General features: G+C 42.1%; 1 protein-coding gene and 1 long non-coding RNA gene across 3 annotated transcripts in view; one reads left to right on the top strand and one right to left on the bottom strand.

Annotated features, from left to right (window-relative positions):
* The window catches only part of LOC125750959 (ephrin-B1-like), a 67,727-nt gene extending 51,720 nt beyond the window's left edge, over window positions 1–16,007 (top strand). For both annotated transcript variants that reach the window (XM_049029345.1, XM_049029346.1), the window contains exons 4-6: window positions 5,005–5,097; window positions 11,345–11,464; window positions 14,783–16,007. In XM_049029345.1, the coding sequence (XP_048885302.1) occupies window positions 5,005–5,097; window positions 11,345–11,464; window positions 14,783–15,162 (593 nt within the window). In that variant the 3' untranslated portion in view covers window positions 15,163–16,007. The remainder of the gene's footprint in view (window positions 1–5,004; window positions 5,098–11,344; window positions 11,465–14,782) is intronic.
* LOC125750967 (uncharacterized) lies at window positions 1,138–4,521 on the bottom strand. The gene is made up of 3 exons (XR_007400468.1): window positions 3,977–4,521; window positions 3,308–3,483; window positions 1,138–2,812 (listed from the first exon to the last, which is right to left on the bottom strand). It is a non-coding gene; the product is annotated as an uncharacterized LOC125750967 (long non-coding RNA).
* Window positions 16,008–18,140: the final 2,133 nt, after the last annotated feature.

The raw sequence follows: 18,140 nt of genomic DNA, 5'->3' as shown, positions 1-18,140 counted from the left end.
ACTAAGCTACACTGGGCTCCGGCCCCCCAGGACTGGAGTTGGGCACCCCTGGTGTAGATGGTTGGAGGTCACACCGGGAATTTGGCACCATGGGGTAAATACACGTGTTTTCACCATAGCATAGGTCATCACTCAAGCACTCATCATTAAGTTACAGTAAAACATACAAGGCACACTGACATACGCTGTTCTCATTTTGTATTCTGAATGCCCGGGAGGGGCTACGTGGATTTAAGCCCCGGGTCGTGCCCCTCCTGAGGTACCGTAATACCTTCCCAGCTGACATTTCCTCCCGTGCAGTCAAACTCCTCCACCTCAGCCAGAATCGGGAAGCTTTTCTGGCTCGTAACCTGGATGAGCGTGATGAGCGTGTCACCCGCTCTCGCTGACGGTGAAGCGACTTCAGCACAGCTTGTCAGAGCTGTATAGATCTTTGCTCGTTTGCTTTTCACCTCTTCAGACTGCGCTCCTGCCCCTCCTCCTAGAACTATATTTCCCCCTGTCCTAGCAGCAGTGCCAAGTACTACTAGAAACCAAATCCCCGTTTTCCTCGACCCCGTTTGTTCCTCTGATGTCGCCTCTTCTTGTCGGCGGGGCCAGACAGCTATGGCACTCGGTGACTGTTAACATACTTGTGCGTTTATGCAAACGACAAGGATATTTCTCCTCGTTGCTATAGCTATCGCTCCTACTTTAACATCTTCCATGATGATTAGCCGAATATGAAAGCAGGAGCACTGAGAGCTGCAGATCTCAGTGAAATTATTTCAGCCACAAAAAAGCATTTATTTCTTTTTCTTTCCCTTATAACTTTGAAGATTGATTGTTCTCTCTCAAAGGCGCAGTTGCAGATTTTACTCATAGAAGCCTGCTGTGAGTGTCACACTCAAACTCAATTTCCTGGTTTTTTAACGTTTGCTCATAAAAGACAATAAAAACAATGCTGACATTTTTTTTTTTTGGGGGGGAGGGGGCGTTGCCCACTGACGCAGACACATGTTGCAGAGAGGCCTAATTGGAAAGGACTGTTCTCACATCTGCTCCTCAGCCCTTAGACCCTCAGAGACATTAATAGGTGCATTGGCTGAGGGGGTCTTTCACAAGTGTGTAACAGCCAAAACAATTTGCCGATCCCAGGCCCAGGCCCCAGGGTCTCTGATGCGTTGCTGCTTGTTCAGTACGCCTTGGCCCCTGTGTCCCCAGGCACCGAAAGGTGAACAAAAGAGCCCAGTGTTTTGGAGGCCGAGACGGACAGCAAGACGCGGAATTTTTGCCGGTGTTTGAAACAGAAGCTGCCTTTTCTTTCCCTTTTTCCTCCCTTGTTTCACATGCGCAGTCAGCAGCAGCAGGGATCAGACCCTGCTGACTCTCTCCTTAGGACCTGTTTCATATCCTGCAAATGAAATGCCAGCCAGTTCAAAGGTGCCTTTGTAGGGGGCAGGGGCGGAACGTCTGAACTCGCAGAAATATGCGTACGCGATGGACCGTCAACCCGAGAAGGACTTATGACATGCTACATTTTTCCATCCCACAGCCCTTGGCTTCCGTCTAGCCTTTGTTTTAACATTTTTGGGCATTACCTTTCAAGCGGACCGATAAATCGGAACAGAATTAAACTCTTCCTCTAGCCTCTAGTGCCAGGCCAGGCATAGCATGGGGTCTGATTAAATAGAGTCATCTTCAATCTTCCTGTTGCTTTGCTACTACTGCAGCCCTCTTACTTTTTTGTGTGTGTATGCATGTGTGTTTGTGTGCCTGTGTGTGTGTGTGTGTGTGACAGCTTGGCCAGATCCTGGCACCGTTCCCAGATCCATGCATCTTAATAGTGGTGACATCATTCAGACGCCAAACCCACCCCACTCAATGCCCGTCTGTCCGCTAATAGACCTTTAAAGATCCATTTGGAAAACTAAAACACGATTTGTCTTCTGCATAATTGCTGTTAGCTATCGATTACGTTGATCCCCCCCCCCCCCCAGTTTTCATTTCTCATGTTCTATGAAATAATAGTAATGAGAAAAATCCACACGTTTTTTTTTTTCATTCTTTTTTTTCCGTTTGCCGATTAAGTGGTGATGAAATGGTCGACGATAACCCAGGCAGACGAACAGGAATATTGCTGGTTATGAGCAATGTCCCGCCCCCAGTGTTTTTTTTCTATGTTGAAGAGCCAGGCTGGAGAGATGTGGAAGACCCAATGGCGACAGTAATCATAAGTGACTATTGTATTTAGTCCAGAGGTTTGGTTCTCCTGCTCCGTGAAACCGGTAAAGGTTACCATGTCACTTCTGTTTTAACGTAACAGAACGTTACGTGGCTTGTTTCTGCTTGCTATATTGAAAGACTCAATCAGGGAGGGGGAACAAATAAAAATTAAATAAAACCACCCACCGAGCATGAAATAGAAAATAGGCTGTGGAAAATGTAGCGGAGATGCCGAGAGGTGCAGCTAGGATAGGTTCTTATGTACATTTCTACTCATCATGAGTCACTTGTTATTTATTGTGAGTTCGTTCGGCTCTCGGCATGAAAAGAAGGCACCGTAAACCTTAGGGGGGTTGGACTGAGACCTTTTTCATCAAGACTTTGAGCATTTTAAGAGTCTGTGTCTGCAGAGTGACGATGCTCTTAGCCGTTCCTTGTCCCTCTGTACCCGTGTTTCCACGCCACCGCAATGTCCTTGGAGCACGCTGATATTTCCGTTTGGTGTGTTGCAGCGGTTCACTGTTTTGTACTCCCCGCTGCAATTCCAAGATGTTCCCTCTGCATTCTGCTTCTGAAACATGACATCGGAATTCCCAACAGTGGCTCCCTGTAGCTCCAGATGCATCGAAAGGGAAAAAAAAGAGAGAAAAAAAACATGCGTTTTCAGAATGATAAGCAACTTTCAAATGACTTTAGTTAACCCAAAAGTTGATATGGCAGTAGCAGTAAATAAACCGTACTTTTTCTTTTTACTTTGCAAAGTCTCCAGAGGTTATCTTGTCTTTTGCCGTTTTTGGCAGATGCTGATGCCAAAATAAACTGTAGCGGCTCGACAGTCTTTTTTAATGATACTTTTTGATCTCAGTGATATCATAATTTATTTACGTAGGATTACACGCTAGAATTCCAAAGGCATTGTCACCAGATCTCTTTTTTGTGTGTGATGAATGTTTTTGTCTGATTTAGTGTAGCCCAAAGTCTTCCAACGCATTCCTTTGAAAGCCGGCGCCTTTGGGCTACATGCGATCGTGACCACCGCGTGGATCGCTCAATACGAAAATCGAAATCATCAGCAGCGGACGGACGTGTCGATGGCACCTACCTTTGGGTAGAGAAATGGGTTTTGCAATGTGGAAACGCGGCATTGCTATTGTGCATGACGCATCTCCCATTAGCGGGAATATGACAGAGCGCGCTGAAAATGTACTTGATCTTCAAAGGGCCCATTTGTTATAATCCTGCTCCTTTCACTAAATAAAAGGGCTGGAGTGAAGGATGCTGGGAGTTGGTCGAGAGGGGGTGTGGGGGGAGGAGGGAGAAGAAAAATGAAACATAAGGTTAACAAGCGTCCTATTCTGTGGGCTCAGAGGTGGGGATTGAAGGGTCTTGTCTGTTGTGATACCTCTGCCCGAGCCGAGGCCTGTTCTCACCGTCCCTGACCATTGTGCAATGGCTGCAGAGAGAGGACTTTGATTCTCCTGGAGTAGGATCTAATTAGTTGACCACTTTCCTAAATGGGTACTCAGTCACGACATCTTAGTGTGAGTGGAATCTGGACAAGTTAATAAGGCAGACGGTCCTTGAATGTCGGAGCGAGGTTTGGTGCGAGGGGATGTGGGGGCTGGAGTGGGTGTGAATAGAAGGGAGGTGGAGAGAAAGACAGGGGGGAGGGAATCAAGAAAGAGAAAGGCTCGGAAAACTGAGAGGTTGGAGGTGAAAATGCCCATGGAGCTGGAGCGCCAGTAATGAAGCAGGACCAGCCTTGGCTTACCCTGGTGTGGAAACGCCCTCCTGTCCGGCCTCAGTGCATTATTGAATGCCCACCGTGGATTCCCTCCAGTCATTTTTCCTGCACAGAATAGACTGCCGGTGGTGCCACATTGTCCGTGGTTTCAGGTCTTGTGGGGGGCGGGGGGGGCTGGGAGCTGACAGCGCCGAAACAGCCCCCTGCCCCCCATCGCCTCCTTGACAGAGTCTGATTCGAAGACAAGCTTCCCAAGATAAGGGTTTTAGCCTACTGTGCCACCCAGCCACTAATTACAGACCATGCAGAAAAGGAAAGCTAAGCCTTCGGCATTTGCAGCTTGCAGTAATTGTTCCTGGCATAACTTCCCTTGCCAAATACTTGGTGCATTCCTTCAGGGGGAGGGAAAAAAAAAAAAACTCGTTTATGTGAGGTGAAGGGAGACAGAAAAAAGGGGAGGTGATTGCCACACATGCGAAAAAAAGAGAGACAAAGTCGTGCAGCTTCTGCTCCTCGGTCTCACAGTCTTTTGCTTTCACAGCACCTTGAAAAACCTCTACGTTCCCATGGGATGCGATAACAATAACAGGAAATGTCGCTGCGAGATAGGAGAATCCATGATAAGACGCTCGCTTCATCAGCAATTGTTTTCCCAGCCCACTGTAAATGTGTGTAGGTGTAAAACTTCCACAAAATTTTAAAGAGCCTCTTTACGTCCATACATCTGTAGACAGCCTGATCGGGTTGGGCTTGAAGAAGTCTACACAATAAGCAACTTTAGGTGATTGCATATACACTTCATAAGAAAATTCAGCTACCACTCAGTTCTGCAGCATGTACCCAGTCGTGGATTTGTACCAGCAATGTATTTCGGCACATGAGGATCTTGATCCAGGCTTGGTTTGTCGATCACATCTGCAAAGTCTTCCTGTTTTTATTCCGGTCGTGTACATAGCTACACATGCACGACTACAAATTCACATTATTTCTGAATGCATCTCCTAACTCTTGTCTGTGTTTCTTTCTTCTTTTTTTAAATCTTTTTCTGACAACAGCCACTTCCAATGGGACCCTGGAAGGACTTGAGAATAGAGAAGGTGGAGTTTGCAACACCCGCTTCATGAAGATCATTATGAAAGTTGGACAGGGTAAGTCTGCAATTCCACGCACCACAAAACCAAAAAGAATGAACTTCTTGTAAGTCTAAGCTCTGCAACCTATGGTTATGCCCTAAACAGTTTATAGGAAAAAGGGAGTGGTGACCTGAGATTGTTCCCAGTTTGTTTACTTCAATAACTTGGATTCTTCAAATACAGGTGTTCATCTTACGAATGCGACAGGCTCTGCAGTGATTTTTGCGGGAGTTTAAAAGGAGGATGGTAGACATGGTGTACCATGAATAGTGCCTGTTTACAATTATTTCCAAATCACATGCTAAAGACTTCATTTAAAGAGAACATAACACAGGATATGCTGAGGGCTCTGTGTTATACTAGATGAGGGCAGGATATAAAAATGCCTCAGTGATAATGAAAGCGTTGTGCTCTAACAACCGTGACTTCAGTGTGAGGAGAGCATTTCACAAGCTATTGTTCATAAACTCAAATCGCCCCTGGATCTGAAATTTACAGTGGATACTTCATTCAGATGTTTTCACAGTATGGAAAATAGCCTGCTGACTTAATTTCTCATGAAGTGTGGATTTCAGACTTTACCTTTTACTCTATTTATAACCTCTTTGAAGAAAAAAAAGAAACGTATTTATTTTACTTTAATTACTGTATAATTTGGATTCAGCAATTTAGTGTGTAACTTTACTCTTGAGCGTTACTGTGTGAACTTCTTTCCTCTAGAGGTATTGAATCAAGGAAGAAACCTCGCATTCTAAATCATGAGTCATAGAGTTTTTTTTTATTTTAATTTTTGTTGTTGTTTGTTTGCGTTGGCCAGGACCAGACGAGCTTTTTTAATCACGCCAGATGTTTAAACCAGGCAGCCGAAATACTCCGGGCCGCGCATGCTAATGGCCAGCGGGAAACACGGCTTTAAACGAGCACTGACGCTGTTATTCGAGGACCTGTTCAATTTTTGATGATCCAGCAGTTCCACGGTTGCTTGGCTCAGATGTGAGCACACAGAGATAAGTGGGTCAGGCTGCGATATAGGCGGTATAGAGTGCTGCTGGTGGCAGTATGCAGCGTACTCCCTTAGCATAAGATACTTTTGGTTAGCATCGTTGTTGTTTTTTTTTATTTTAACTAACACCAACAAGCACATTTGTCTCTTTCAGTTACAGACCTTGAGAAAGGAAAAAGAAAAAAAGAGTAGTGGAGTTTACCGTTGTCTCGAAGCAACAGCCCAGCAATTATTGCGAGGGAAAAGAAATAAATAAACGTTAGTCCGGGCGACCTGACGGGATGCTGGAAAAATAGACACCTCCCAGAAGACACCATCGCTCCAGGTGCCCTTGCACTCTCCTTAAGCCCTGCCAGCATTTCAGCAAGCATAGCCCACTCCCCCTCCCCCACGGGAGCTGGCCCAGGCCAAGCTCTGCTAAAGGAATCTGGGTAGATGGGAGTTTTCTTCCCTTCAGGCTCAGCTCATCACCGTCTCGCTCGTCAGGGGGACGGTCTAAAAGCAAATAAACCATAAGGACAGCCAGCCAACCACTGGCCTCAGACCGACCATACAGATGGCTGGTTACAGGGAAACAATAAGACTGATAAACTTTGGACTCTGGGTCGAGCCATTAATTAGACTAGGGTAATTATTTGTTGGTCTACCCTGTAACCCTAGGATGTGAGCGAAAGGCTGATTAAGGTTGCATCTGAAACCCAAAGAACCTAATAGACAAACTAAGCAATGCAGTGGTTGTCTACAATGTAGAAAAGAAAGTATGCAATTTGTCCCAAAACAATTTAAAAAAATCTAGTACTTAAACACAAAATTCGGCAAACAGACCATTCGGCTTTTGTAAAAGCAGTTTTTTTTCCTGTGATAAGGGGAGATTTTTGGTACAAAATACACCCTTTTACCAAAGTAAATAATAACAAGCAAAAAATGTCAATTGATAATTGCTTTATCGTCTTCTCTCCTTGTATCTGCACGGCCTTTCCGTGTGATCTACCTTGTTTCGTGGGTTTTTGCATTAATTAAACTACCTCTTCAGACAATCTTCCCGGCATAAAGCGGTTCCTGTATCGATAAGAAGTGAAATGTCTCTCTTGGAATGGCGATACATCCCACAGAAAGACAGTCGTGCCAGATGGAGGCAGCAACTGTTGCAGAATAGGCCTCATTAAGTTGGAGATGTTAAATATTGTTCGTATAAAACTAACTTTTGTCACATTTAGTAAAAGAAAAAAAACAACACAGATACAACAGATGGAATCAGTAGTAAAAACAGGTAATTTAAAACAGGCCTTTTAATGTTTCAGCCTGTCATCCGGCACGAGTGGAAAGTTAACGAATGCACTGCATTTGCACAATATGCAACTTTCAGGACAGTGTGCCTCCACACCACGAAGGCATATTTTGAATACAGATTCAAATCTTTGCCTTTTTCCTTTTAAAACCGGCCTTGATTTCCTGCAGACATCGCCTTACACTTAGCCGCGTCACCTTTTAAACTCCCGAAGTGTCGCTCTTGTAAAATACTGCGCTGCGATAAATTAACTTTTCTCTCGTAAAATTGCAGTCAAAAAGAATATCTATTTATACAGAACAATTAAGTTGAAAGAAGAGTGCCGATAAATTGGTGCCACATTGTGCAACTTATGTGGTGAATAATATGTGAATTCTTTGCAAACCTTTATTAAAAACAGGAACATGTGTCTGAAAACAGTTAACAGCTTGCTGAAGGTACCTATAGGGTGGAACACTCCCAGGCAATAAACACCCAACTTCCTTCCTAGCCATTTTGCCGTGACAATTAGCTAGCAGGGCAGACAACAGCCACAGATGTCATAACAAAATCAGACAAGTATTGAGTCAAATTATACCAAACATATTTATGTTTTGTATTGGAATTGGTCAGTGGCGAATGTAAGAAAAGCAGTTGTCTGTTTTGCTTGGTCACCACATGAGAATAGCTTGAGGAATCGAGTCAGGTTTTGGTAATTATTCTACATATGGTGACTTAGAAGTCTGGGGAAAAATCACGGTGAAAGGAAAACAAGTCCATCAACAGCAAAGCGCAAAATAAAAATATAAAATGGCTTGGTTTGGATTTCTGGTTTCCCTTTTGAATTTTTAAACACGCATTTCATTGCTGTGAAAGCAGTACTACATTGGTTGTATTTTTTCCCCATAATTACACATAATTATCACAGCCTTTCTGGCACTTTAATCATAAAACAAAGAAAAAAAAAACATCTTGTGGTCCCTCTATTTGTGCATTCCTTTGGCGGAATTCTGCTGATTTCCACTGAAGCAAGGGGACTTTTCCCCTTTTCCCAACAGAACATTCTGGGCCCTTTGCTCGGTGGATGTGTGGTAATTGACACATCGGACTGTCGTCACCCCTGTGGGTAACCTCGGTCCTTCCGGTTACGCACGTTGGGTTATAAGCTCATTGTCCATTATGTCCTTTCTCAAGTGTCTGGTTCATTTATTTGTTTGTTTGTGCTTTAATGACCATCATAAGTTAATTATGGTCTAAAAGGGCGTTAAATAGTGAATCATGAATGGTATTATATACACAGTTCATATCAGGCCATTCGCATTACTCATATTGCTTTGCCTGTGTTTTGAATATAATTCTGTCTGAGCGTGTCACTAGGGGTAAGTGAATATTTCTGGTTTTCAGGCAGAATGCAGACTTACCACTCTGTCAGACCGACCTCTTAAGGGGGCATTGGTGATGCACTTCATTCATACGTAGAGCTTCGCAGCTGAGATGCTCTCAGATTAATGCTGATCTGCCAAGTCAGAACCCACCTGTCAGGTGCAAACAAACCTTATATGCAAACCCCATCTTCCTGCGCATTCTTTCCTTCAGTGTTTTTGTATGTCATTATAAAATTTGTCTGATTTGCATAGACAGTTGCGAAAAAAATTGAGATCGCTCTATATTTTAAAAAAAATCTGCATTTTTAAGTCATGGTTTAATTGTGGTTCTGTTGGCAGAAGGCTGCGCTGAACAGCAGGATGTTTTTAGGTTCAAAGACAGCAGTACACAGAAATAAGGTGAAGCAGGTGACACTGGGAAGGACCGGAAATCCGCCAGGCAAAGGGCAGAAGCGACTTTCTAATGGCAGAGATGAACATTAACTTATCTGTCAGTTTCTCATGAATCGAAGGATGACATCAAGTGACCTTCAGAAGGAATGGGAAACATTAAGTGCAGGTGTGAAGTGCACTGCTAGGACAGTTCATATCAGGCTCCTAGAAGCAGGACTGAAGTCCCATAAAGCAAGGAAGAAGCCCTTCATCAGTGAGAAACAGGGAAGAACCAGACTGCAGTTTGCAGAAAAATGTATATTATTCACAGAAGTGGACCCATAAATTGAGAAATGAGTGAAACATTGTGCTGTGGTCTTTTAATTTTTTCTGCAGCTGTGTCTATTTCTCGATTTTTTTTTTCACAAATCACAATTGCTGGCTTCTCATACGTTACATTTTCTTTCAAAATTTATAGCTGGTTAATTTCAACAGCCTTTTAACCTCTCAGGGCAGAATGCTGGCAAGGAGAATCATTTTATGGATTATGCACATAATTATGACTTTAAGTATATAATTATGCGTAAAGTTATGGTGGAGCATAAATGAGAAAATAAGATTTTTAGAATGTATTTTTACATTAGAATGGACATTATCAAGCAGATCAAATTGGTTAGGTATTTGGTTATTGTAACCACAAGGCACAAGTCTGCAAGTATTTCACTTCAAAATGTTTTGGTACCAAGGCCTGACAGTAGGCTCTTTATGTCTTTTGGGGAAACATTCAGAATATGAGTTAGTCCTACCCTGAAGCCGCCAGAGTGAGAAATACACATACACACACATACTTGTGTTGGCAGTACATCTACCAGCATGTCAGCCTTACATCAGTACTTAGGCATTCCAAGTCTGGACGTGCTGACGAGGGTTCAGACTGCTACAACCCTAATATTTAAGTGCAAATTTTATTGAAGCGTGAATGTCTGTATTCATGTTCAGAATTAAAATGAATCGCGGCCATTTAAACAGGCTCATAGTTTCATTTCTGCAACTTACTGCTTGGTTTTTCCGGACGCTTTAAATAGAACATAAAACACGCTATTTGTGCATTAGCTAGCAAAACTATGATTCTTTCCACTTAAAGCTATCGCTCCGGGCATTTGGCATCTGAGAAGCCACAGAAGAGAATCAGCACGAGGCCCTGGACTGAATCTTCTACTTTCCACTGGCAGTCTTTGTTTATACATTCACAGAGAAGTTTTGAGTCACTATAGGATAAGTTAATCCAACATCAAATGTAGCTATTATGATAATGGGATGTGTCATAATTTAAAGTCAAAACATAAGGAAGAAATCACATGAATGACCACTGGAGTTTTTTTCTTTTTCCTTTTAAACAAATAAACAAATGAAATATACTATATCTAAATTGTACCATGTGGTTTTCATTTATATACAACAGTTCTCTCGTTTTTTTTTCTTCCTCTGAATAGGTACTGGTCTTTCCCGTGTTAATAATCCCCAGGTACCCTACAATTCTTACCAAACTGACATTAGTTTGGCAGAAAAGCGTCTCAAATAAAGATTATACTGTATTCTCTTAAATGTCATGCTTGGAATTAAGAGGACGGGAAAATATGCGCTCAGCACATTATTCAAGAAATCCTTTCCATTTTATGACAAAACAAATTAAATACAGTAATTTTCATTGGGATCTAGTGTTCTCGGGAGAACCGGCACAGCAAAATATATCTGCACTAATGACCAGCCTGTGAAATTCAATTGCTCTTATTTGCTAACGCCTATAATCATTTCTCTTAAACCGTTATATAGCGCTCTAGAGATACACCATAAAGTATATGAATGTAATAGCAATCAAGAATTTTTTATTTTATTTTTGCAAGGACAAGTACTTAGAGTAATTTTCTGTAAAGGTCTTTGGCAAAGGTCCGGAAAAGTGAATGTTGGACGTACAGCTGGGCATTTTGCGCTCACCTGCTGTTTGTTGCACTTTATGTTTAATAAGACTAAGCAAGAGTACTGGAAGAAGGTTGCTGTGAAACATGATATGGGGGAAAACTCATTAAGTCTAAGTAATTAGTAGTGTGTATGTCATGGAATCCTTTTCCAGAGCAAAAAGGTGGAAGTGAAACTCAACAACCAAAAAAAAAACTTCTGGATTTGCATGATTCTTATTTTTATACTGTTTTTTTTTTTTTTTTTTAATTCTTTCAGACCCAAACACCGTGGTGTCAGACCCAGTGATAATCGACAGCCCTGGCAAGGACAAAGACAGTACAGAGTCGACGAGCAGACCTCCTGCCAAGGATAAGGATGAGCGGAAAGGCAGTACAGGTAAGTGACTCCTGTGATGAAGCGTGCCTCAACACCGCCTGCTTCCTCAGCATCCTGTCGGCAGCTTTTGAGGCATGTTGGCAATTGTAAGCCTCACGGAAATTTTTCACAGTAAGCCGGAATCATGGGGGTCTTTCTCTGTGCATGTTAGAAAATACAGTCGCTTGAATTAGGTTTATAGCACTGATAATGCAACATGCAAACATGCAAAAAAGAATGATGGACTTAAAATGCCCATAGACTTAGTCTATACTCAAGTTTACATAAAATACAGGCCGTTAGTATGTTTTCCTGGGTCTTTGTGCGAATATAAAAAAATGGGAGTGTTCCTACACTTCCAGAACTGACTCCAAAGGGTTTCAAATGTGAGGCAGAAGAGGAGGCTGTACTCATGTTGTCACTCTGGAAGATTCTTTCTCATCCCATCTGTCCGTGTGACTCTTAGTGTGAGCTCTGCGGTCACATCAGTGTGGTTTTGATATAGCCTCGATTTTACCACACATGTGAAACCCTTGAAAGAGCACCCTTTTGCTTGTCTACTGCTCATTTATCTTTTGCGTCTTCTGTTGAAAACAGCACGTAAATTTGTTGGTTTCGGGTAGTGGTGTGTGTGTTTGGGAGGGGGGGGGTTTGCAGTGCCCTGGTTTTTAATTATGCTAAGTGGTAATGCAGATAGACATGCCACTCAAGTGTGGTAATGAAAAATCAAAACCATATCCGCAGCACTGTGATAGAGCGGCGGATAAGATTATCAGCGACTATTAAAATCGGTCAACAGGGCTGACAAGAAAATAAGGGATTTTCTGGCCTCTGCAAGCTGGACATGTTAATTTGTGCTAGTTTTTTTGCTGGGGTTTCACTCCTAGCTCCTTTTCTCTTTTTTTTGTTAAGCTAAGCAGAAGAAAGTCAGACTTTATTAGGGTTCGGAAAGTAATTTCCTCTTGCAAACGTTGGCCCTTCTAGGGACAAAACAAAATCACATGTACAGGGAAAATGACCACGACTCCCTCTTGGGATCGAGCCAAAAACCTATTTTGTTTTCTTTTTGTCTTCCACAATCTTTTGTCAAAATGAAAGCTTTCTCCTGTCATTTATTTTGGGTGTCCTATGTACCGATCCATCGTTTCAGCTGTAATCATTCGGCTCAGGGCATAAAAGATAGATGGTGCCGTAACAGGCCGCGAGGTAAGCTCCGGCTCGCTGTGCACTGCCCTCAGACAAGCGAGGAATGTAATAAAGCTCGTTGTTGATCATGCCCGTCTTTGAAATGCCACGGCTGACTGGCAGCCAAATTCTTCCAGCACCACAGTAACCCGGTCGAGTCAAGCCTGACGAGGCTTGCGAAGTAAATGGCACATCGGTCAAAACGCGAATGTGAAGATGCTCTGGATAGCCTTACGGAAAACAAGTATGGGAAAACGCCGTGGGCCGGTTTGTACACGTGTACGGCTGTGCATGTGCATGCAAGCCTGAAAGGACATTCACCGTTGTAGAAGAAACGTTTCATACCCGTCATGATTGTTGTCCGAGTAAACAGTCCGAAATTAGTCTGTGTTTCTGAGGGCCTTCATGTTTTAATTTAGCTAGCTATGTATTTAATGACTCACAGTGTGTCGACCGTATATCTTCTTTTACAAATGCCGGTAACCTTGAAACCAATGGAGACATGAGTCAAAAAAGAAGCATAGGTCATAGAGTGCTTATAACAGCAGATTTCAAGTATAATCTAATGGCATATTCATAGAAAATCTAAAATTTGATTTGCACACAGGAGGTATTTACTGCTGCTAAATTTCCCAGCACATATCCCATAACAGATGCGGGCGTCTGAAGACACACTCTAATTTAGCTGGCTTGTTTTGACAAGCTAAAAAATATAGGGCAGGACAGAAGGCAGTTAAGCTCCATTGCTTTCGACAAGAATTCAAATTATAGTTTCATACACCAGCAAGATCAATAGCAGGTTCCTTTCCATCTATCTGCTTTTAGAAAGTCTCCCCCCCCCATCTTTTCTGCCCTTCTTGTTCTGGAAAAAAACCGAATCTCTTGAATCTGTTCCTTTCAGGGATCGCTTGTGAGGCCATCTTTCTGTCATCTGCAGAGGAAGTTCAGTGCCTTAATTTAAGACTGCGGAGCCTGTTTGTGCGCACTGTTGCCGAGATTGTGGTCCGTGGGACGCGGCAGAGTATAAATAGTGTAGGGTGCTGGGTAGGGAAAGGGGACTGTGCAGGAAACATGCTAGTTATAAAAAAGACAAGCTTGTCTCTGTTTAATGACTTGGATTTTTTTTCTTTTTCCCTGCAAAGTAGATGAAGATCAAGGTTAGATTTGGTTGTGTTAATGGTTTCAATTCAAGCCAGATAACCCCTGACATTTTACACACAAAACAAAAAAATACAGTAAAAGTTCTCATATGCGACAATGAGGCACTGCCTAATTTTCCAGATTGTTCAGTGTTAATCTTGAAAAACACTTGTAATACATTTTTTACATATACTTTAATCCTTTTGTACACACAGTAATTGTTATAGTATTGTTATTTTAACAAGCAATGTCACTGCCATCATTTGAGTCTTTCGATATTGATATCATGAAGCAAACGATGAGACAAGCAGAAATACTACCAAATCATGCCGCTTTTCTTGGCTATTTCAGTTTTAATTAGTTTTGTATAAATTATTTATAAAATACTGTTAATACTTATAAGTATCAAGTTTAGTGGTATTTTTTGGTTGTGCTCGTTACTTGAATGCTGGATCTGAAAGCATTTAGTGAATATTAATCTTTTTGTTGTTTTGGAAGGGAAAATAAAAAATGGTTCTGCATCTGCATTGACACTTCTGTGTGTGTGTGTGTGTGTGTGTGTGTGTGTGTGTGTAAGTGTGTCTGCTGTAGAAGCCTTATCCTTTCCCCATGACATGAAGTAGGCCTCTTAGCTGCAATTTGCCCTGCCACTGTGGGTCTTTCATAGACAATGAATGGAGCATCGGAACCCAATAGTTAATGCAGCCTGAGACCCTCGACAGGAAGAGCCTGATTTTATACCGTCTGCCTGTGAACAATCACTAAGGGCTTTGTCGTCAAAACAACGGGAAGGAGCTTTCGATATTACCTGTTGAAGCTGTTAATTAATTTACCCTAAGCTGCTATAGCAGCTGCTGGATTATTCCAGTTTTTGCAGTTTTTCCCCATTTTTGTTCTTGTCTTCATTGTTTCTTTGCACCTGCATTTCTGGAAGCAAAGAAAGTGATAAGATTTCATCGGGATTCCTCTGTTTTAAAAGCTTTTCTTTAACCACTTCCCTTTGTCCCCAAACAGGTAGCATAAACCAAAACAAGACTGTTACGGACGAGGGCATCTTTGGCTCCAAGGCGGCCCTCTTCGCAGCCATCGGGGCGGGCTGCGTCATCTTTCTCTTCATCATCATCTTCCTGATCATTCTGCTGATCAAGATCCGGAAGCGGGCGAGGAAGCACACACAGCAGCGAGCGGCGGCGCTGACACTCAGCACGCTGGCCAGCCCCAAGTGCTCTGGGAACGCCGGCTCTGAGCCCAGTGACATTATCATACCCCTGCGGACTACAGAAAACAACTACTGCCCACACTACGAGAAAGTGAGCGGGGATTACGGGCACCCAGTCTACATAGTCCAGGAAATGCCCCCCCAGAGCCCCGCTAACATTTATTACAAGGTGTGAAGATGGAGGGGAGAGGGCAACGGTGATATTTTGTAGGACGTTTGGATTTTAGGAAATTATGGCCTACCTTTTTTTTGTTTTTTTTTTACTATCTAGACCTTCTGAAGCTGGAGGACATTTAAACGATGACCAGTGAAGATAAAACCGTAAAAGAGTAATAGAAAGTCAGGAGGTCTACATAAAGACTGCTGTCAGGACATTGAAATTTCTCCTGTGTGGGCCAGCAGCAGGTCGCCTGTCCGCGCCCTGTTTCCTGTTAACCTACAGATGTATTAAGCAGTCACATGTTCCCTGGTCTAAGCCATGGTATATTTCTGGATAGTTAATAAGAGATGGGATACATGGTTTAGGCTTTTGAATCAGTAGCCTTTCACCTTGTGTGGTAGTGAGAAGGTACAGGGTATGTCCAGGAAGTTGAAAACCTGCAGCTGCAGGCTGTCTGTCATTCGCTGGCTTCATCGCCGAGCTGAAGCCGTTGAGATTTGCTCAGGTGACAGGGCACATTGCGACAGATAGGGCAGCACCATTCTCTTGCACACTATGATGTTTACCTTGCATTATTCTCATCAAAGTTAACTCGCTCATTCTTCTCATAATTCTGCTCGTCGGGTTTTTTCTTTTTTGTTCTTTGCATATACAGTATATCATGGTAAATATTCCTGTATTTCATGTTATCATATCTCAGTAGCAGTACATTTATTTCGCGGAGAAACATTACATGTGAGCCATAACACTAGGGAGGTCATTGTTTTTTGTAAGGCAAAAAAAAAAAACTCATATTTCCTTTTGTCCGTTCAATCCTGAAGCATCGCCAGGAAAGGTATTTACGAGTGTTGTCAGTCTCACCAGTGCCCGGTGGTGCCTAACTGTGTTCAGACAAGAACAGTGTGCCTGTGGCATCCCAAAGACAAATTTAACGGGCCAAACCGGCTGCGGCTCATACTGAAGATTTGCCAGGTGCGAGTCGGACGTGAACGATAAAAAGTTATGACTGCAGATCTCCAGAACTACTTAAGAAAAAGAATAATAAATTACAGTGGTATGTGTCCACCCTCTCCAAGATGTGCTTGAGGGGGGGGGGGTGGGGATGGGGGGGGGCTCACGAACAAGTTTGTTGAAGGTAGGAAGTTTCTTATTTTTTTTAAGATGTTATCAGAGAAAGTGGACACCTTTCCGGCCTCAGTACGGTAAGCGCCCTCGTTTGTGACATTCTGACGAATCCACGTGTTTTGAAGTCAGGTTTTAAAAAGAGAAGGAATTAAGAGTGTTAATTCTAAAGTTTTGCTTTGTGTGCACCTTTTTTTATCTTTTCCTTCAGCACCCATACACCTTTTTTTTTCTCTGTGGCAACGCAGTGATTCATTGCAGCATGGGATACGATCAAACGTGCGGCGTCCTGTGAAAATACCCTGTGCCACACACGTCATATGAAGAGTATTACAGTAAGATAGGCCTTCTGTTCGGTTGTCTCCCGCTCCTTATAGACACACAATAATTAGAACAAAAATAGTTTCAAGGCCTATCTAATGAGAAATATTATTTATTAGTGCTCTGCCACCAGGCTGTAGACGGGCTTATTTTATCTCAATGCAGTTTTTTTTTTCTTTTCGAATACAAGTTAACGGATAACACTATAGATCAGTTATAAAGTATACAGATTCACTGCTGTTCAGTTACTAGCATTTTGTTAATTTAAACAAGTTGTTACATCTTTCTTGCGCTTGCTCTGTGTAGCTATTTGTCGATATGTTGTTTACGCCCACCTACCGGTTAGCTTCTAGGGAGAAAGAAAGAAACAAGCTTGGTTTCCTTTGTTGCAGTTCCCTTTTAGGGACAGCACAAGAATACCAAGCAGCATGACTTTGTCAGACATTCCACTCCGCTTATTTTCTGCCAGTGATCAGGTGGATCCCACTGCAGGTTACGGATGCCTTTTGAACAAATCCTACATTTTTTTGAGCGTGCGTGTGTGTGTGTCTTTGCCAGCGCTTGCTTCAGTCAGTTCACGAGAGCTAAAAGCCTTAGATGGTATAATTAAAGAGGAAGAACCAGAGCAGAAGTCAGACAGGGACACAGGCGGAATAAAAAAATAATATAAATTAATAAATACATGGATGTCAAGCAGATTTTTTGCTTGGTGAAGCAACATGAATTTAGGTTAGGTTTGTAATTGGAAGGCCACAGCTGAGATGATTTCAGAGCAATGAACAAATTTATATTTTGGAAAAATCACTGTCTTTGCAGTTAGATGTGACATTTTTTATTAAAATGGTTTGGTTTTGTTATAGCTTTCAGATTTTTAGCCTCTAGTTGCAGGAAAAAATGTCACTGCTGTTCTCCGATCTGGATACATTCAGTGTGAATCATATCAGTCTTCTAAAAACTTTTTTTTACACGTTGTTCACAGAATATGGTGGCCCTGACATTTGCATTAATTCATACTGTTTATTTTTAACAGAATAAACATTTTCAGCATGTAAAATGCATTTTGAAATGCCAATTTCCGTATGACACTTTTTGACATTTTTGTGGTATTGTTTTTATTTTATTTGAATGGTATTCATTGTTATCACTTTACAATTTGGCAAAAATGAAACTGAAACAGTGTAAATATGTTAAAATAGATAAGCTTAAAAGTACGATTTATTAGGACCCCATTTAATTAAAATATAGATTTTTTAATGCAGAATTTTTGTAAATATTTGTCATTTAAGGCATTTTGTATAAACTTTTCAATTATTTTCTTGTTCACTTTTTTGTTAGTAAAAAGAACAATAATGCAGAACCTCGTAGAGTCGGTGTTACGCATCATATGAATTTGTCTGAAGTGCCACATATTGCCAGGAAATAGTACTTTATAAGGTTCACTACACAGCAAATAGTTTCCATATTGTTTTCAGCATCATCCACGTTATACGGGAGACGGAGCTTCGGTTCGTTCTTGTTTTGTTCCCACCCGCCATCGTGACACAGTGACC

This window comes from Brienomyrus brachyistius, chromosome 10 (assembly GCF_023856365.1).
Source record: "Brienomyrus brachyistius isolate T26 chromosome 10, BBRACH_0.4, whole genome shotgun sequence".
In the NCBI taxonomy this organism is placed as follows: domain Eukaryota; kingdom Metazoa; phylum Chordata; class Actinopteri; order Osteoglossiformes; family Mormyridae; genus Brienomyrus; species Brienomyrus brachyistius.
The sequence above is the reverse complement of the archived record's forward strand: the minus strand, read 5'-3'. Positions and strand labels throughout refer to the sequence as shown.